This window comes from Lynx rufus, unplaced genomic scaffold (assembly GCF_022079265.1).
Source record: "Lynx rufus isolate CCGP_SWC_20201006 ecotype Redwood Valley unplaced genomic scaffold, mLynRuf1.p SCAF_18, whole genome shotgun sequence".
Classification (NCBI taxonomy): Eukaryota; Metazoa; Chordata; class Mammalia; order Carnivora; family Felidae; genus Lynx; species Lynx rufus.
The window spans coordinates 14,322,450-14,343,904 of NW_025814832.1; the positions used below are offsets into that span (position 1 = coordinate 14,322,450).

The 21,455-nt window shown below is 42.6% G+C and overlaps 1 protein-coding gene across 1 annotated transcript in view; it reads left to right on the plus strand.

Annotated features, from left to right (window-relative positions):
• The first annotated feature begins 312 nt into the window (after positions 1 to 312).
• Positions 313 to 21,455, plus strand: part of TUBD1 (tubulin delta 1) — a 32,777-nt gene continuing 11,634 nt past the window's right edge. The window contains exons 1-6 of the mRNA XM_047081736.1: positions 313 to 391; positions 1,209 to 1,422; positions 5,571 to 5,718; positions 7,453 to 7,669; positions 8,411 to 8,642; positions 16,960 to 17,124. Of these exons, the coding sequence (XP_046937692.1) occupies positions 1,251 to 1,422; positions 5,571 to 5,718; positions 7,453 to 7,669; positions 8,411 to 8,642; positions 16,960 to 17,124 (934 nt within the window). The 5' untranslated portion in view covers positions 313 to 391; positions 1,209 to 1,250. The remainder of the gene's footprint in view (positions 392 to 1,208; positions 1,423 to 5,570; positions 5,719 to 7,452; positions 7,670 to 8,410; positions 8,643 to 16,959; positions 17,125 to 21,455) is intronic.

Here is a 21,455-nt window from a genome sequence, read left to right on the forward strand (position 1 = left end):
CAGCTCTAGAGCATGCGTACAGAGTTCTATGAAGCCGAACTGTGGGCAATGAACATGCGTAGAGCTTTCGCCTGGAGCCAGGTACTGGCAGAAGCATGCGCAGAACCCCAGCCGAAGCCTCTTATGGTAGCTAGGTCATGCGCATTGTGTGCTAAAGCCTTTGATGGACAAGGAGCATGCGTACCATGTCTGAAGTTGATAAATTGAAATTGAACATGCGTAATTAACCTCTGGATACCGGGGGAGGGGGGAGGAACCTACAACAAAACTCTTGGTTTATGAACATGCGCATTCGTTCTCCGTAGCTTTTTTTGGTATTGAAAGGGAGCATGCGCATAATGACGGGATTGGCTCTCTGAAGTTTGAACAGGACCGAAACGGCTGGTTCTGGGTCTGTCAGTGAGTGGGGTTTATGGGGAACTCCTGGAGCTAGTGGGGAAAGGGAGAGCCTTGGTTTGCTATAATAGTTCAGTGGCCTTGCGAAAATCACATAACTTTTCAAAGCCTCGGTTTCCTTATCTGTAAAATGAGAATAATGATACCTAGTTTGCAGGGTTATTTGAAAATTTACAAGTACAGTTTGGCTAGAAAGCCACTGTTCGTTCTAGTGCTGCACAGACCTGGTGTGAGGTCTTTACCAAAAATTGTCTTTTCATTGTTAAAAATAGAGAAGACTTATTCCCTTACTTCCTCTGGTTCTGTCTTTCCAAGCTTAGTATTCCTTGCTGTCTACCTGAGCTAAACTCTTCTAAGTGTTATTGTCATTACCAGGCCAGAAGGTGATTGGTAGAGAAAGAAAGGCATTATGTAGAAAAGAGAAAATTAATGTTAATTAAATGTACAATTGTTGAGCTAGCTTCTGCATTCTGTGTGTTCCTGTAGTGTGAAGTATATACTAGGAATTCCTTCAACTAGCATTCATTTTATTTTGTTTTGTTTTAAATGCATGCTTAGGGAAATAGTGAATACAAATCAGATTTCAGAAACTATTGAGCTGTCTGAATGCATTTGGGTACAGTAAATTCCAAATCCCAAAACTGTGTGTAGAAAGAGAACAACTTCCTTGAATGATTAAGCTGTTTCATCTATAACACCATATACATGGCATTTTAAAATTATACTTTATTGATGTGTATTAATACTATATATGACATTCCTTATTTATTAGTAATGTAGTGGTTCTCAAAGCCTATATTTTTCTATTACAGGTTGCTCACTTTTTTGAAGGAGGCCTAGTTTGCATCTTCAGCATGTCAATAGTAACAGTGCAACTTGGTCAGTGTGGCAATCAAATTGGTTTTGAAGTATTTGATGCTCTATATAGTGACTCACACTGTCCCCAGGGACTCTGCTCTAAAAGAGAGAATGAGGTGTATCAAGCATCTTGCAAAGAAAGATTCTTCAGTGAAGAGGAAAATGGAGGTATGTGTGGTCAGTCTATCCATTGTCCTCTCCTTTTCTCTGACATAACCAACCTCTTCAAGGCCAAGTCCTCCATGTGGTATCTGAATCCCATCTCTTTTCATGACTTTGCTGTCAGCACTTTGTGTCTGTGTTAACAACCTTTGCCTCTCCAGTGGCATCTTCCCTCGGCACATGAGCACGCTCGGATCTCACCAATCTACAACCAACCAAACAACTTATGACTATAGCTTTTTTTCTTTTTTCAAGATTTATTCCCTTTTGGGTGTGGGCACTGTGGGGTGGTACAGAAAGTACAGAGAATTTGGAATTTCATTTGGAATGAAAAAACATTTTTTTTCAATAAACTCTACCCCCAACATGGGGCTGGAACTCACAACTCCAAGATCAAGCATCACATGCTCTACCGACTGAGCCAGCCAGACGCCCCAGTTTTTTTCCTTCTTATGTCTTTACCTTCTCAATCTCCTAATCACTAGATCCAGTGACTGTTTTTCTTTTCTTAATTCACTTAACTTTTCTCCTGGATTTTATTCCATTAACTATAAAACTCTCTTCTTGAAACTCCTTCTCCTTAGTCTCTGAACTTTTTTTTTCTCCAGTGGTTGTGTCTCTGGCTCCCTCTCCTCTGTCCTCACTTACATAGCTCTCTCTGGGCCATTTCAGTTACTGTTGTAATTTGCTACTTCTTTGACGCTAGTGACTCTCAAATCTAGCCTAGCCTCTCTTTTTTTTTCTTTAAAATTTTTTTTAATGTTTATTTATTTTTGAGAGAGACAGAGACAGAATACGAGTGGGTTAGGGGCAGAGAGAGAGGGAGACACAGAATCTGAAGCAGACTCCAGGCTCTGAGCTGTCGGTACAGAGCCCAACGTGGGGCTCAAACCCACAAGCTATGAGCTCATGACCTGAGCTGAAGTTGAACGCTCAACCAACTAAGCCACCCAGGTGCCCCATCTAGCCTCTCTTTTAAGCTGCAGACTGATTAGTGGACATCTCCACCTGCATCCCCCTGTGTACCTCAAACTGGGCATCTCCATATGCTAGGGTGTTTGTTATCTTTCCTTTAGAACTTGGGCTCTGATTGCCCACATACTATCAAACATAACCATCTGCTTAATATACCTCCTACATATATCTCTTCTCCCCTTTCCGTCTTCACTGTCATTGGCTTAGTTCTGGCTCTTGTCCTCTCTCACCTGGACTGTCACCTGGACTGTTTCAAGACATTCCTTCTAGTTTCCCTACCTTCACTTTTGTGTCTATCATATCTATTCTCCAGACTGCTGTATTTATTTGTTATTTTAGAGAGAGTGTGAGTGGGGGAGAGGGGCAGACCGAGAGAGAGAATCATTTTTTAAATATTTGTTTATTTTTGAGAGATAGAGAGACCGAGCACAAGCAGGGGAGGGGCAGAGAGTAAAGGAGACACAAAATCTGAGCAGGCTCCAGGCTCTGAGCTGTCAGCACAGAGCCTGATGCAGGGCTTGAATTCGTGAACCATGAGGTCATGACCTTAGCCAAGTTCGGATGCTTAACTGACTGAGCCACCCAGATGCCCCTAGAGAGAGAGAATCTTAAGTACACTCAGCACGGAGCCTGATACAGGACTCAATCCCATAACCCTGGGATCATGACCTGAGCTAAATCAAGAGTTGGACACTCAATTGACTGACCCCCCTCGGCGCCCCCACACTACTGTATTTAAAAAGTCATCTGACAAGGGGCGCCCAGGTGGCTCAGCCTGTTAAGCATCTGACTTCAGCTCAGGTCATGATCTCACAGTTTGTGAGTTCTAGCCCCACATTGGGTTCTCTGCTGTCAGTACAGAGCCCACTTTGGATCCTCTGTCTCCCCTCTCTCTCTCTCCCCCTCCCCCACTCCTCTCTCTCTCTCTCTCTCTCTCTCTCTCTCTCTCTCTGTCTCAAAAATAAGCAAACATTAAAAAAAAGCCAATCACCTGACAGGACAACTGGCTGGCTCAGTTGGTATAGCATGTGACTCTTGATCTCAGGGTTATGAGGTCAAGCTCCACATTGGGTGTAGAGATTACTTAAAAAATAAATAAAAGGGGCACCCGGTGGCTCATTCAGTTGAGCATCCGACTTCAGCTTAGGTCATGATCTCGCAGTCTGTGAGTTCGAGCCCCGCGTCAAGCTGTGTGCTGACAGCTCAGAGCCTGGAGCCTGCTTCAGATTCTGTGTCTCCCTCTCTCTCTGCCCCTCCCCTGCTCATGCTCTGTCTTTCTCTCTGTCAAAAATAAATAAACATTAAAAAAATTTTTTTTAATAAATAAAAATAAAAAATAAATAAAAATAGGGGCACCTGGATGGCTCAGTCGGTTGAGTGTTTGACTTCAATTCAGGTCATGATCTCACAGCTTTTGGGTTCAAGCCCTGCGTCAGGCTCTGTGCTGACAGCTCAGAGCCTGGAGCCTGTTTCGGATTCTGTGTCTCCCTCTCTCTGCCCCTCCCCCACTTGTGCTCGCTCTCTCTCTCTCTCTCTCTCTCTCTCTCTTTCTCTCTTTCATTAAACATTAAAAAAAATTTTTTAATAAATAAAAATAGAATAAAAAGTCATCTGACTATTCCTCATCTGCTTGAACATTTTCAGCAGTTTCACATTACCTTAAAAATAAATTTCAAGTTGGGGGCTTGGGTGGCTCAGTTGGTTAAGCGTCTGACTTTGGCTCGGGTCATGATCTCACAGTTCGTGAGTCTGAGCCCTGCATCAGGCTCTGTGCTGACAGCTCAGAGCATGGAGCCTGCTTGGATTCTGTGTCTCCCTCTCTCTCTGCCCCTCCCCCTGCCTCTCTCTCTCTCTCTCTTTCTTTCTCTCTCTGTCTCAAAAATAAACATTAAAAAAAATTAAAAAAAAAAGATAAATTTCAATGTTTTTAGCACTGCATACCAGGACTTCCAAGATCTGAGCCTGCCTACTTTCCATCTCCATCCATTACTTCCTCCACCCCTTCCTCCGTCTTGTGCTTCAACAATCCTGAGCTGCTTATTGTGCCCATGGTATTTTATATCTCTGAATGTGCTACTCTTAGTGTGGATTCGTCATGAGTCATTATCATGTCATGCTGTGATTAAGTTTTATCTCTCCCACTAGTCCTTCTAGGGCCAGATTGATGTTGTCTTCATCTCTGTGTTACCAGCACAGTACATGGCACATTGTAAGCTCTCAACAGATGTTTGTAGACCTGACCCAGTGATCATTTTAGCCCACACTGATTCATCCTGCTTAGCAGAATGCTAGCATTATGAGGTGCCTGGGTGGCTCAGTCGGTTACGAGACCGACTTCAGCTCAGGTCATGATCTCATGGTTGTGGATTTGAGCCCCATGTTGGGCTCTGTACTGATAGCTCAGAGCCTGGAGTCTGCTTCAGATTCTGTGTCTCCCTCTCTCTCTGCCCCTTTCCCTCATGCTCTGTCTCTCTCTCTCTCTCTCTCAAAAACAAGTAAACATTAAAAAAAAATTAAAAATGGGGTGGCTGGGTGGCTCAGTTGGTTAAGCATCCAACTTCGGCTCAGGTCATGATCTCACAGTTCCTGAGTTCAAGCCCTGCGTCAGGTTCTGTGCTGACAGCTCAGAGCCTTGAAGCCAGCTTCAGATTCTATGTCTCCCTCTCTCTCTCTCTCTGTCCCTCCCCGACTCATGCTCTGTCTCTGTCTCTGTCTCAAGAATAAAAAATAAACATAAAGGGATGCCTGGGTGGCTCAGTTGGTTAACCATCCGACTTCATCCCAGGTCATGATCTTGCGGTTCATGAGTTCAAGCCCCGCACTGGGCTCTGTGCTCACAGGCCCTGGAGCCTGCTTTGGATTCTGTGTCTCCCTCTCTCTCTGCCCCTCCCCTCCTCATTCTCTGTCTTTGTCTCTCTCTCTCTCTCTCTCTCAAATATAAAACAAAACATTAAAAAAATTTTTTTAATAAAAATAAAAGAAAAAAGAATGCTGAGTACTATGATCCGTCTGCATATACCTGCTGCTGCCCACTTCAGTTTCTAAGCAGTGTGACAGATCTTTCTATCCTCAACCTTTAGATTTTTTTTTTCTTTTTTTGGACCTAGAAATTTGTTCTCTGCGAGAACCCAAATAAGACTTATGAAATATTTTTCTTTCGGTTTTTCTTCTCTCTCTAGTTCCCATTGCCCGGGCTGTACTTGTTGATATGGAACCTAAAGTTATCAATCAAACACTATCAAAGGCTGCCCAGTCTGGCCGATGGAAATATGGCCAGCATTCGTGCTTCTGTCAGAAACAAGGTTCTGGAAACAACTGGGCATATGGGTAAGAGTAACTCCTCATGTTTTCCAGTTTAGATACAGCTACCTGGACAGCTTAGTTATAGCTGTACAGTTAATATACCAAGCACATAATCTTGAAATTGCTGTTTTAGGGGCACCTGGGTGGCTCAGTGGTTGAGCATCCGACTTCGGCTCAGGTCATGATCTCACAGTTCATAGGTTCATAGGTTCGAGGCCCACGTTGGGCTCTGTGCTGATACCTATGAGCCTAGAGCCTGCTTCAGATTCTGTGTCTCCCTCCGTCTCTTGCCCCTCCCCTGCTCACGCTCTGCTAACATTTAATGAATAAATGTTAAAAAAAATTTTTTTTAAATGGCTGTTTTAGGGGTGCCTGGGTGGCTCAGTCGGTTAAGCATCCGACTTCGGCTCAGGTCATGATCTCGCGGTCTGTAAGTTCAAGCCCCGCGTCGGGCTCTGTGCTGACAGCTCAGAGCCTGGAGCCTGTTTCAGATTCTGTATCTCCCTCTCTCTCTGGCCCTCCCCCATTCATGCTCTGTCTCTCTCTGTCTCAAAAATAAATAAACATGAAAAAAAAATTTTTTTTTTTTTAAATGGCTGTTTTAAAATGTAGAGTGTAGGGACGCCTGGGTGGCTCAGTTAGATAAGCGTCCGACTTCGGCTCAGGTCATGATCTCACAGTTCGTGGGTTTGAGCCCCGCATCAGGCTCCGTGCTGACAGCTCAGAACCTGGATCCTGCTTCTGATTCTGTGTATCTCTCTCTCTCTCTCTGCTCCTCTCCTGCTCGTACTCTGTCTCTCTCTCTCTCAAAAATAAATAAACTTAAAAAAAAGTTTTTTTTAATGTAGAATGTGACTTCATCCAGAAGAAACTCTTTATTCTGTCTCATGTATGTCTGTGCTTCAGGTCCAGGTAATGATGAAACCAGGGATCTCTTGCCAGCAAGGTTTTCTACTTTTTCATGTTGTTCTGCCAACTAACTTCTCATTAAAAAATATTTTGGGGTGCCCAGGTCACTCAGTTAAACGTCTGACTCTTGATTTCAGCTCAGGTCATGGTCTCACGATTCGTGAGATCAAGCCCTGCATCAGGCTCTGTGCTGACAGCATGGAGCCTGCTTGGAATTGTCTCTCTACCTCTCTCTGCCCCTCCCTCACGTGTGCATGCATGGACACACACGCTGTATCTCTTTCTGTCTGTTTCTTAAAATAAATAAATAAACTTAAAAAAAAAACAGTATCTTTACCTGGCAGGTATTCCAGCTAATAGGGAACCCAGCAAAGCAGTAGTATGTCCTGGGGTTCTTTGGAAAATTCCAATGCCTGGTTCTTACTTCCAGAGATTTTGATTTAATTGGTTTAGGCTAAAGCCCAGATGTTGGAACTTTTCAAAGCTTCCCTAGGTGATTCAAATGTGCAGCAAAGTTTGAGAACCACTGTTTTAGGAATATTATTATGAATGTTGGATGTTATTTTGTACCATAAACTTGCAGAACTATCTGGTAATTGAAGTCTTCAGCTAAAGGAATGACCTGTAAAAGATAAGTTTCTGTACCCAGTAAATTCACTCTCCCCGCAATCCTATTCGCCTTTAACTTGTATATTTTAAATTTTGTCAATCAGAGCCCCTGTTCCTTTCATGAAAGTTAGTTCACATCCATGGGTTTAAAAAGCCTTCTCTATCCTGTATCTTCCTCTCTGCATTGCCTCTTTCTGATTAAACTGAAAGGTGTTTGTATTTGTTTCTTTTGTGTTGTAGTTACTCTGTTCATGGACCCAGGCATGAAGAATCTATAATGAACCTAATCCAGAAGGAAGTGGAAAAATGTGACTGTTTGAGTGGTTTTTTCATCATAATGAGTATGGCTGGGGGCACAGGATCAGGTCTAGGAGCCTTCGTTACACAGAATTTACAAGATCACTACTCAAACTCTTTGAAAATGAATCAGATTATATGGCCTTATGGAACCGGTGAGGTAGGAACATGTTAATTGAAAATTTTATATTTTGTGTTCTTTGCAGTGAAATAAGTGTAGGTTAAAGATTGATTTTACCCTTTCTTTGGAAATATTAATTTACTACAACAGGAGTCATTCATTATACAATATGGTACTTTTTGGAATTTTTAAAACAAGGACACCTCATTCATTTGGAAAGGTTTAAGCAAAGTTAAATGGATTGTTCACAAAAGTACCATCTTAGGAATCCACTCCTGGGTTAGTCCCTCTGGATATAGTATGTAAAGGAGGGACCTTGACCACATGTGGGGGTTCATCATGACATTACCAACCTTCAAAGAATTTTCCTTTCTTTCCATTGAGAGGAAATTTCTATATAGGCTAGTTTCTTGTTGATCAGCCTAGTAGGAGAAATTCTAAAATGGAGGTGAGTTAAATCACTATAGGAAATGCTATAGGAAGAAAGTATGATAGTAATAGTCACTGTTTATTAAGCCCTTACTATATACAGGACACTCTTTTAAGTGCTTTACTTGCATTCTGTCATTAATCCATACAACTCTAGGAGCTGATATAATTATTACACCTGTTGTACAAATGAGAAAACTGAAGCATGGAGAGATTATATAACTTGTTCAAGATCATATAGCTAAAAAGTGACAGAGCTGGGATTTGAACCCAGGCAGAATGCCCTTACAATCTACCCTCGTAATTGCTCTTTTCTTTTGCCTTTCTTATTTCTGACCTTTTTCTCTCCAGGTTATTGTTCAGAACTACAACTCCATTTTGACTCTTTCTCACTTGTACCGATCTTCAGATGCCCTCCTCGTTCATGAAAATGATGCTGTTCATAAGATCTGTGCAAAACTGATGAACATCAAGCAAATCTCCTTTACCGATATAAACCAAGTCCTTGCACATCAGCTGGGAAGCGTGTTCCAACCTACTTATTCTATGGAAGGCTCATATCACTACAGAAGAAATCCATTAGGTATTTGTCCTCTTGTATGTAACTTGTATGAAAGTCTTACGTTTTGAAAGCCTCAGTTATTCCTCCCTGGCTTGTCCCGTCTGTCTGAGGATACACTCAGATCTCCCTCATCTCAAAAACCTTCCTGAAGAACTACCTAGCTCTCCAACTAGATAGTTGGAAGTTTTGAGAAGTTACTAAATTTCTGAAGTGATAGATGTGCATTGGTTCTATTCTTCAAGATCCTTTTCTTCTTCTTTTTTTTTTTTTTACAGCAACTTTGAGATATAATTCACACACCATATAATTCACTCATTTAAAATGTACAATTCATTTTTTTTTTTAAGTTTATTTATTTTGGGGCACCTGAGTGGTTCAGTTGGTTGAGTGTCCAACTTCGGCTGAGGTTGTGATCTCGCGGTTCATGAGTTTGAGCCCCATGTTGGGCACTGTGCTATCAGCTCTGAGCCTGGAGCCTGCTTCGGATTCTGTGTCTCCCCTTCTCTCATCTCTTCCCCTGCTCACGCTCTCTCTCTCTCTCTCTCTCTCTCAAAAAATAAATACACATTAAAAAAAATTAAAGTTTATTTATTTTGAGAGACAGAGAGCGAGTGCACAAGTGGGGGAGGAGCAGAGAGAGTGAGAAAGAGAATCTCAAGCAGGCTCCACGCCATCAGCATAGAGCCTAATGTGGGGCTTGAACTCACCAACTGTGAAATCGTGCATGACCTAAACTGAGGTTAGGAGTGGGATGCTTAACCGGCTGAGCCAGGCGTCCCTACAATTCAATTTTTTAGCATATTCACAAAGTTCTACAACCATCATTTTCATCACCCCATTAAGAAACCCATCATTCTTTTTTCAGCTTATTCATCAAGTGGTGCCATATCAATCCAAATCATCTAGATGCAAATAACTCCATAGTCTATACCCTTCTCGGTCCTAATGTCTTTCCCAAATAGTTGCCTATTCCAATTTTTTTAGTTGCCTTCTGGCTTCTTCAAGTTTAGAATGTTCTGAATAGATCCATCTTTTTTTTCCCCTGTCCTCTCTCCCCTGCTCCCTCTTCCTAAGTTTCTGTCACCTGGATTTCTCCCACTGTCCTCATATCCCATCAGTATGTTCAGACCTGTTGGTGCCTTCTCTACCATCTGCCTGCATTCTTCCCCCTACTTCCCTATCTCTCTGACATTCACTCAGGGTGCCAGTATCTCTCAACTAATACTGCATACTCTCCCTGAACACAAAGCAAACTAGCCTCTTTCTATTCCTTTCTCTCTCTCTCTCTCTCTCTCTCTCTCTCTCTCTCTCTCTGGCATAAAAACAGAGCTTAGATCTAATCAACATTCCTATCTGAAGGTGGTCCTAACCTTGCATTCCTTCCTGTACCTGCCTCATCCCCCTGCAGTCCATCTTGCAAGCTTACTGCAACAGAGCCTCCCCAGTGTGCAGATCTAATTCTTGTACTCCCTCGTGCTCATCCTATGGCCAGGTTTGCCAGAATTCCTTCGCCTGGCCTCCACATTATGCCCTGAACCCTAACTTTCTAGCTTCATTACCTACTGTCTCCTCTGCATGGATCCCCACCTACTTTTCATCCTGTCTGCACTGTCTCTCTTCAGTCTGGTGCTTTCCAGCCCAGGTCCCTTTGTTCAGTGTTCCTTCTCCTTAGAAATCACTTCCTCCTTCCTTTCTTCACCTCTATTAAAACCTTATACATCCTTCGGTGTCCCAATTCAAGTGATAATTTTTCTGTAAAGCTTTCATACTGAGGTCTTCACCTAAAGTAACCCTCTTTTTCTGAACTTTAAGGCATTCTCTATCTCTTTTACGTCACTTAATATTTTTTACCATTATTATTTCTTTAAGTGTGTTTGTTTATCTTTAAAAGTAACACAAACAGCACACCTATTCAACAAGTGAAAAACAATACGCAATCAAAAGTAAGTGTCCTTCCCACCCTTTCCCAGATGCTACCACTATAACTAACACCATGTGTTTCCTTAGAGAGGAATTCTGTCATGTGCATATTATGTAGTCCTACTAATGTGCAACTTCCTTGGAGACATGTCTTGTTAATTTCTGTGCATTCTACAGTACTTACTGTATTGCACATCTGTTCATTCAACCAATATTTATTGACTTCCTACTGTGTGCCAGGCACTATGCTAAATGTTGGGGATCCAATGCGAGCCAATGCAGACATTGTGTTCACTGTGAAATGTGAAAGACATTAAACAAATAAATTACACCAAGAATGTGTAATTAAAGAACTCACCAACTGTGAAATCGTGCATGACCTAAACTGAGGTTAGGAGTGGGATGCTTAACCGACTGAGCCAGGCGTCTCTGAAGTGCTCTGCACTCTGAAGTGCTCTGAAGGAAAGAAGTCCAGTTTCAAGAGAATGTGTCACAAAGGAATCAGACTTAGACTGCAGGGACAAGGAAGACTGCCCTGAGAAAGTAACACTTGAGCCAAAAGCTGGTAAAGGACTTGGAGATGACTAAGCCAAGGGAAGGAGGAGGGAACAGCATGGGCAGAGGTCTTGCAGCAGAAGGAATCCTGGCACATCAAATAGAAATCCCATGACCCCGTAGCACAGAGAATGGTAAGGCTAAAGTGGTGAGCAGGGGTAGGCCTTACAGATTCTCATAAGCCATTTAGAGGCCTTCCTCATTACCCTAAGAATAGGGAGAAGCCAATGAAAGATTTTAAGCAGGTTGGTGACATAATCACTTTTCCTTTTGAAAAATCCACTGGACTTCTGTGGATAGTTGATTGGAGGTGAGTCTGTAGGCTGGTCTAGTCATTCCCTGCAGAGATTGTGGTGGTTTGAACTCATTGAACTGCACTGAGAAAATAAAGATGGTTATTAATAAAAACTCCCCCACTATGTGCAAACCTTACTGTGCACTTCACCTCACAATTTGCACTTCACCTGGTGTCACGGTGGGAGAAGTGTCCTGCTCCTGTCAAAGACAGCTCTCTCGCTTAATTTCTGGGTCCCATTCCCTCTCCCTTCTCAGGGACTTAATTCTTCACTCATCTCTCGTCCTCCCCTGTCATAAACTTATGCCTCTTTCCTGGATTATTGCCATTACAACTACTCTTGGGCATCTCTTACACTGAAAAAATCCTCCCTTGACATCACCTCTAGTGATTGCACCCATTCCTCTGTTATTCTTTAAAACAACGCAAGGGTGTGTGTCCTTGCTGTCATTAGCTCCTCCTCATCTCATCATCTTCACCCCCTCTGATCTAGTTTCTACCCCACCATGTCTCTGAAAATGCTTTTTATAAGTCACAAGTGTGTCCACATTGCCAAATTTAGTGGACACTTTGTTGTCCTCATTTCCATCAGTAGAATTTGGCATGGCTGATCTTTGGTCTTCCAAATCTTTTGTCTTTTGTGACAGCCCTCTCCTCATTTTCCTTTTATCTCACTGACTACACCTTTTATTCCCTTCTTTTCTCCTCCTTTGGCTCCTTTTCTTTTTCCCAAGCTCTAAATGCTGGTCTTAGACCCTCTCCCTGATAACTGGCCTAGTTCCATGGCTTTAAACACCATTTGTATTCTCCAACTTGCTGGTTTATCTCCAACTCTGACCAATTCCCTAAGCTCCAGATTTCTATATCCAGTAGCCTTTTCCTGTATGACATTTATATGTACACATTTCATGGACATCCCAAACATAATGTGTCTAAAACAGAGAGCTTTCCCCCAGAAGCTCATTTCTTTCTCACTCCCTCAGTTACTCAGTTTTAAAATCTTAGATGCAGGGGCCTGGGTGGCTCAGTTGGTTAAGCATCTGACTTTGGCTCAGGTCATGATTTCACAGTTTGTGAGTTCGAGCCCCGCGTCCAGCTCTGTACTGACAACTCAGAGCCTGGAGCCTGCTTCAGATTCGGTGTCTCCCTCTCTCTCTGCCCCTCCCCCACTCATCCTCTCTCTCTCAAATAAATAAACATTAAAAAAAATTGGGGGAGGGGGGCTCCTGGGTGGCTCAGTCGGTTGAGTGTCCGACTTCGGCTCAGATCATGATCTCGCAGTTCGTGAGTTCGAGCCCCGTGTCAGGCTCTGTGCTGACAGCTCAGAGCCTGGAGACTGCTTCAGATTCTGTGTCTCCCTCTCTCTCTGCCCCTTCCCTGCTCATACTCTGTCTCTCTCTGTCTCTCAAAAATGAATAAACGTTGAAAAAAATTTTTTTTAATTTTTTTTTTTTTTAATCTTAGATCCAGAGGCACCTGGGTAGCTCAGTCGGTTAAGCATCTGACTTTGGCTCAGGCCATGGTTTCATGGTTCAAGAGTTTGAGCCCTGCATCGGGCTGTCAGCACAGAGCCCACTTCAGATCCTCTGTCCCCTTCTCTTGCTCCCCCTCCCCCATTCATTCTCTCTGTCTCTCTGTCTCTCTCTCTGTCTCTGTCTCTCTGTCTCTCAAAAGTAAATTTTTTAAAAAGTTTTTTAGGGGCACTTAGGTGGTTCAGTCGGTTAAGCATCCGACTCTCTTTTTCAGCTCATGTCATGATCTCACAGTTTCATGGGTTCAAGCCCGCATCGGGCTCTGTGCTGATGATGTGGAGCCTGCTTGGGATCCTCTCTCTCCCTCTGTCTCTGCCCCTCCCCTGCTCACTCTGTCTCTGTCTCTCTCAAAATAAATAAATAAACTTAAAAAAAATTTTTTTTAATTTAAATCTTAGATCCAGTTTTCTTACAGGAAAGTCTATAATTGCCTCCATTGTATGTGGTTTATCTTCTGTCTTCCAGTTTCCCTTCTTTCCTGCCATTCTCCCCTGTTCATGAACAGAGCCTCAGGGGCCTCATTACGTATCATATAGCCCAGCTCATTCTCACCAGGGTGTCCGTTCTTGCTGTCCTCATTAACTTCCTTCTCCCTCTACCAGGAGTATTCTCCTGACCATTTCCCTTTCATCTTTCAAGTCTCAGCTCACTGTTACCTTCTTAAAATGGCCTTACATGATCCTATTTGAGGAGTGAGCACCTATAATATCATCCTGTTTGTTTCCTTCCCACCATTTATTACTTTCTGACATTGTTTTGTTCATTTATTACCTCTTTTATTCTTTCTTTCTTTCTTTCTTTCCTTCCTTCCTTCCTTCCTTCCTTCCTTCCTTCCTTCCTTCTTTCTTTCAAGAGGGAGAGAGAGCACACACCAGCATGGGACAGGGGCAGAAGGAGAGAGGGAGGATCTTAAGTAGGCTCAGCACAGAGCTTGATGCGGGGCTCTATCCCACAACCCTGGGATCATGACCTGAGTGGAAATCAAGAGTTGGACACTCAACCAACCGAGCCACTCAGATGCCCCTGTTCTTTGTTTCTAACCACTAGAATAGAAGCTCTGTGAAAGTAAGGCCTTGTCTACCTTGCTCACCACTGTGTCTGCTATCCTCAGAACAATGCCTCTCATATAACAGGTCCTTGCTAAATGAGACTAAACACATTGAGATAAAGAGGATAGATTTGAGAGAAATTGGGGGTGGAATAAAATGCAGAGGACCAGGTGATGGATTGGATCCGGAAAATGACAGAAAGGGAGGTGCAGAGCATAAGTCATGGGGCCCTGGGTTACAAAACAGTGTAGTCTGTAGTGATGTTTGCTGGATCTGGGGACACTAAAAAAAGATCTGGTTTGTGGGGCATAGTATGGGGCAAAGAAAGAGGTGGGTCTTAAACATGTTGAGTGTGAGGTGCCTTTGCCGTATCTTAATGGAAATGTCACGTGATAAGTTAGCTGGAAGTTTATTTGGTCTTCCCGCTTCAACCTTTGCCAGCCCACAGCCTTTTCTAAAGTGTAGCAGCCAGACTGAACTCTGGCTTTACTTGTCTAAAAGGTTAAATCCCATTAGATCCTGTTACTCTCTTATTCAAAACTTTCAAGAGGTTTCCCATCTCACCCAGAGTTAAAGCCAAAGTAATTGGAATCACATGCAAGGTTTTGTTCTGTCTGGTTTCCATTGCTTTCTTGACCTTATATCCTGCTCTCTCTCTTCTAGCCACATTGGCCTCCATGCTTTTTCTCAGATATGTCTGTTGTGCCTCAGAGTCTCTGTACTAAATGACCTCAGATACCCACATGGCTCCATTCAGGTGTTTGAGGAGATGTCACCTTTACAACAAAGCATCAGCATTAGTGGGCATCTAAATTCTGAGGGGCCCCAGTCTGTGATGTGGGGTGACTTTCTACAGCAATGCTCTGACAGCAACAGAGAATGTGAGGAGTGGGGCTGGTCCAAGATTGGACTTTCACTTAAGAAGATTTGATGAAGGGGCGCCTGGGTGGCGTAGTCGGTTAAGCGTCCGACTTCAGCCAGGTCACGATCTCGCGGTCCGTGAGTTCGAGCCCCGCCTCGGGCTCTGGGCTGATGGCTCAGAGCCTGGAGCCTGTTTCCGATTCTGTGTCTCCCTCTCTCTCTGCCCCTCCCCCGTTCATGCTCTGTCTCTCTCTGTCCCAAAAATAAATAAACGTTGAAAAAAAAAAAGAAGATTTGATGAAGAGACAGGGGCAAATAGCTGGGTTAGAAAAGAAGTGAAGCAAGGGGAAGACTGATGGACTGAGAAGGCAGGAGGTCCATGGATTAGTTTGTCTTAGTCCATTTAGGTTGCTATAACAAAAGTGCTATTTACTAAGTAACTTATTTAGAACATAACATTGTTTCTCATGGTTCTGAAGGCTGGAAAGTCCAAGATCAAGGCACCAGTAGGTACAGTGTCTGGTGAGGTCCTTCTTCTTGGTTCTTAGATGGCCATCTTCTCACTGTGTCCTCACATGGCAGGGGGTGCTAGAGAGTTCTGTGGGGCCCCTTTTAGAAGGGCACTAATCCCATTTCTGAGGATTCCACCCTTACCATACCATCATCTTGGGGGTTAGGATTTCAAATATATGAATTTGAGGGGGGAACAAACCTTCAGTCCATAATAGGGTCTTAACAAGGTCTTGGCATGGTTAAAAATGAGAGTAGGTAAACAAGAAGGCTGGAGGGAAAAGTAGATTGTGACCGTTAATAATTCATGTGTTGGGGAGGCTGGGTGGCTCAGTTGCTTGAGCATCCAATTCTAGATTTCAGCTCAGTTCATGATCTCAGGGTCCTGAGATAGAGCTCCATGTCAGGCTCCGTGCTGAGCATGGAGCCTGCTTGGGATTCTCTCCCTCCCCCTCCCTCTGCTCCTCCTTTGCTCTTTCTCTCACTCTCAAAAAAATAAAAATAAATAAAAAAATTTAAAGGTAGATCATTAATTACCTTTCTAAAGAATGATCATTCATGTGTCAGTGCTCAGGCTATATTTGTTGACTGTTGTTTGTGCTATGCAATAAAATTCAGCTGTAGGTATTTTGCATTAAAGGACTCTTATGTTCAGGGGTGCCTGGGTGGTGCAGTCAGTTAAGCATCCAACTCTTGATCACAGCTCAGGTCATGATCTCACGGTTTGTGAATTCGAGCCCCACATCAGGCTCTGCTGTGATGGTGCAGAGCCTGCTTGGGATTCTGTTTCCTTCTCTGTGCCCCTCCCCAACTTGTGCGCTCCCTAGTGCACATCTCAAAATGAATAAACATTAAAAAAAAAAAAAAGATTCATGTTTAGAGGAAAGTCCACTAGTCATAAGATCAATTTGTGCAAAACTTTGTAGATGTTTGTGTCAAAATTTGTTCTTTTCTTTAGGATATAGGATGAGTTTGCACTCAGTGTTACAAAATTTATATTTCATGTTGTTATAATAATATATTTTTCTCTTTTCTCAAGTTTTTTCCCAAAAATATATAAAACAGCTCTGAATGCAAAACAAATTAGCTTTTTTCCATAATCCTGTTTCATTACAAATATGTTTCTAAAGATAGGTGTATTCCTGTCTTCAGGAATCACTAATCTTGTCTTTTTTCCCTAGTAGAATTTGCTTTAACATGCCCTGCTTATCCTTTAACCAGATAAAATAAATAAGAGATCTAGAAAATTTTCTAAAGGAATATTTAGTGGATATGAATGATGATAAAAGCATATTAGCTCTGATGCTCACTTAGATTCCTGGGGTGTAGCTACATATTTTGTTCATATTTCCAGTTTCTTAGCTTCTACATTCTTGTTTCCTTTTTGTCAAAGTATGTTTTCTCACTCAAGCTAAAATAGGTGCCAAAATGAAGCAAATATGTGATCTGAAATAGACATTGTCTCTGAAATTTTATTTACATTTTTAAATTTAAGCAATTCTGGCCTTGGTGGAGAAAACATATTTGGCCCCCCAAACCATCTAACCATAGTTGTGTAAGGGTCAATGGAAACATTGTGGAATTTAAAAATTCAGTCCAGGTTTTTTTCTTTACAGGAGAGTTAATGGAGAATTTAGTCCCCCATCCTGAATTCAAGATGCTGGGTATTCGTAACATTCCTCAGATGTCTGAGAACTCACTGGCTTACAGTACGTTTACTTGGGCTGGCCTCCTCAAGCACCTGAGACAAATGCTCATTTCTAATTCGAAAATGGAAGAAGGTAACGGGTATTTTATTTTTTATTTATTTATTTATTTATTTATTTATTTATTTATTTTTTTAACGTTTATTTATTTTTGAGACACAGAGAGACAGAACATGAACGGGGGAGGGTCAGAGAGAGGGAGACACAGAATCTGAAACAGGCTCCAGGCTCCGAGCTGTCAGCACAGAGCCCGACGCGGGGCTCGAACTCACGGACCGCGAGATCATGACCTGAGCCGAAGTCGGCCTCCCAACCGACTGAGCCACCCAGGCGCCCCAGTAACGGGTATTTTAAAAACATGCAAGCCACAAACTGGGAAAAGAGCCTGCACTGGAGTTCTCAGTATAAACTGGCTTGGGCGAGTTGAAATAATGGTGACTTCTGGTCAGGGAGGTTCCTGCAAAAACTTACCAGGACATCCCAGGAGGACTGCTTAATCACTGCACAGTTTCATTAACCAAAAATGAAAAAAATTTTCAGAGGAGTTTAACATTTTTTTAAGTTTTGTTGATTGATTGATTGATTGATTGATTGATTTTTAGTAATCTCCGTACCCAACAGGGAGCTCGCACTCATTACTCTGAGGTCAAGAGTCGCACACTCAATTGACTGAGCCAGCCAGGTGCCCCTATTTTATTTTATTTTTATCAAAGTAATATATGAACATAATATTTAAAAAATCAGGGGCCCATGGGTGGCTCAGTTGGTTAAGCGTCCGACTTCACCTCAGGTCATGATCTCACGGTTTGTGAGTTCGAGCACTGCGTTGGGCTCTGTGCTGACAGCTCAGAGCCTGGAGACTGCTTCAGATTCTGTGTCTCTGTCTCTCTCTGCCCCTCCCCTACTTGCGCCTCTCTCTCTGTCTTTCTCTCTCAAAAATAAGTGAACATTAAAAGAAAAAAAATTTTTTTTAAAGATCAAATAGTCTGGGGTGCCTGGGTGGCTTAGTCAGTTAAGCATCCAACTTTGGCCCAGGTCACGATCTCACAGTTGGTGAATTTGAGCCCCACATCAGGCTCTGTTGCTGACAGCTTGGAGCCTGGAGCCTGCTTCAGATTCTGTGTCTCCCTCGCTCCCTGCCCTTCCCCCACTCATGCTCTGTCTCTTTCAAAAATAAATAAATATTAAAAAAAATTTTTTTTAATCAAATAGTCAAGGGGCGCCTGGGTGGCTCACTTGGTTAAGCATCTGATTCTTGATTTCAGCTCAGGTCATGATCTCACGGTTTGTGAGATGAGCCTCTCATCGACAGCACCAAGCCTGCTTAGGATTCTCTCTCTCTCTCTCTCTCTCTCTCTCTCTCTCTCTCTCTCTCTCTGCCCCTCTTCAGCTTGTGCACACACACACTCTCTCTCTCAAAATAAATAAATAAACTTAAAAAAAATCAAATAGTCAAAACTCATCTAAGTGTATACTTATATCTTTACTTTGCATCGTATGTAAATCATATCTCAATTTTTTTAGATAAAGCCAAGTAATTGTCCAGTATGTATTTATAATGAGGAAAAGAGCAGCTCCCTGGCCTATACTTCCCCACTACCCAGATGAAAATACTGTCAATGGTTTTGGCTGTCTCTTCTGGAATTTGCCTCCATATTTCTAAGTATCTTGCTTATATTATTACTTATTTTGTGTTCTAGGTTTAGATATTACCAATTGCCTTCCTAATGTGAAATTGAGAATTGAATCTTCTTATACCACTGCTATACACACACACACACACATGCACGAGAAGTCTCACATCAATCTGATTCCTAATCCTGTTTTGTTTTCTCTTGGATCTTTTAGGATTTCCTTTTTGTCCCTGGAATTCTGTAATTCCTTAATGTGGATCTTCCATTGAGCTTAGTAGAATGTAAGCTTTATTAGGGCAGGGATTCTGTTTTGTTTACTGTTGTACCTTCAGAGCCTGGAACGTAGGGCCCAGCAGGTAGTTTTACTGAGGCCAGAGCCTGACTGGTTTAGCCTTTCTGGAGCAGAAGCCTTTTAGGATGAAGGGGGGACACTCCCTCTGCTGCAGGGAGTGGGGAAGGGTCTAGGGTTCTCACCACTTCTCATACAGATTTTTATTTTTATTTATTTTTAAGTTTATTTTATTTTTGAGAGAGAGCATGAGTAGGAGAGGGGGAGGGGAGGGGCAGAGAGAAATAGGGGACACAGGATCCAAAGTGGGCTCTGTGCTGACAGCAGCAAGCCCGATGTGGGGCTTAAACTCATGAACCGTGAGATCATGACCTGAGGTGAAATTGGGCGGACGCTCCACCAACTGAGCCACCCAGGTGCCCCTCATACACATTTTTAACTAAATCCTCTTGTTTTCTCCTCTTTTAGAAGTGGCTGGCCTGCTCCCAGGACCTCTCCACTGTGGGCAGACATTCTAAGCTTCCCCTGCTTGCTAAGTCAGTCACCACTGATTCATTTGCTTTCCAGATTCCAAAGTTTTTTTGCTATTGTCTCCTCTTCTCTTCCCTTTTTTCTTGTTTATGACAAGCTGATGTTCAGTCTGTCATGTCTAACTAGAAATCACCACTATGTATTATTTTAGTAGCATATATTTTACCACAAATAACAACAATTTAGGTTTCAATAATATGAAAGTGGATTTCTTCTACATTTACTTACTAGTGAAACCTTATAGATTTTAGATTATAGTGTCTGAGGTTTGAAGATAAATAGGAAGTTCACATCTTAAAGTAATGCTTCCCCAATTTTTTGGCCTCAGTACCCATTTTTCTAGTAATACCTGTTAATATCCCAAGGAACACACTGTTTCTCAGAGTATAGTAGAAGACATACTGCTTTGAACTCTCTTAGGTCAGTAAAACACAGTTTGCTTAGTCATTTTCTCATGCGGGACTCTGAGTATCAACATTTCTTCATAGTTATAGGTAGAGCTTTGAACATATAAATATCTTCATATATGTGAAGATATATGAATAAATATATTTATGTACTAACCAGGTTGAAACAACTAGCTTTAAAAATCTTTGTATATTACCAGACGACTCCATCTGAAGATTGACCCTATTAATATCACTATCAGCCATTTATCTGTTTCCATATGTCCTAGCAACAGAAGGAATGAGTGATCCCAGAGGGGGCCAGGCAGAAGTTACAGTGTCTTTTATGACTTAGCTTTGGAAGTCACATGCCATCTTTTTTATTATTTTTTTTTTAGTTTTATTTATTTTATTTATTTTTTAATGTTTATATATATTTGAGAGAGAGAGAAAGACAGAAGGCAAGTGGCGGAGGGACAGAGAGAGAGGGAGACAGAATCCGAAGCAGGCTCCAGGCTCTGAGCTGTCAGCACAGAGCCCGACATGGGGCTCGAACTCATGAACCATGAGATCATGACCTGAGCTGAAGTCAGACGCTTAACCAACTGAGCGACCCAAATGTCCCTTTTTATTTTTTTAAAGTTTATTTATTTTGAGGGGCGCCTGGGTGGCTCAGTCGGTTAAGCATCCGACTTCAGCTCAGGTCACGATCTCACGGTCCGTGAGTTCGAGCCCTGCGTCGGGCTCTGGGCTGATGGCTCGGAGCCTGGAGCCTGCTTCTGATTCTGTGTCTCCCTCTCTCTCTGCCCCTGCCCCGTTCATGCTCTGTCTCTCTCTGTCTCAAAAATAAATAAAACGTTAAAAAAAAAATTTAAAGTTTATTTATTTTGAGAGAGAAACACACACACGCGCGCGCGCGCACACACACACACACACACACACGCACACACACAAGCAGGGGAGGGGCAGAGAGAGAGGGAGGGAGACACTCCACACTGTCAGCACAGAACCCTCTGTGGGGCTCCATCCTACTCACTGTGAGATCATGACCTGAGGTGAAATCAAGAGTTGGACGCTTAACGGACTGAGCCCCCTAGGTGCCCTAGTTTTATTTTTACTTAAGTAATCTCTACCCACAATGTAGGGCTTAAACTCATGATCCTGAGATTAAGAGTCACATACTCTTCTGACTGAACCAGTCAGGTGCCCCCACACGACATCATTTCTATACCATCCTTTTGCTTATTAAGGTCAGCCCTATGCATGTGGGAGGGGACCATACAAGGGCTTCAGTATCAGAGGGAAGATCAGTGGCATTCATCTTGGAGGCTGGCTACCACTCCACCCTCTGTCCCCTACTAAATCACATCTTCCCATATGGAGAATAGACCTAACCCCTCACAAAGGCTTCAAAAGTTATTTCCGTATAGCACATCAAGCTAAATTCCAGAATCTTATCATCTAAAAGCAGGTCCAGGTATGGTGGATTTACACTCCTCAGGTGAGATTTTTTGAGTATAGCTCTTTGAGTACAGTTCTTCCCCCTGCCTCCAATCAGTAGACCAT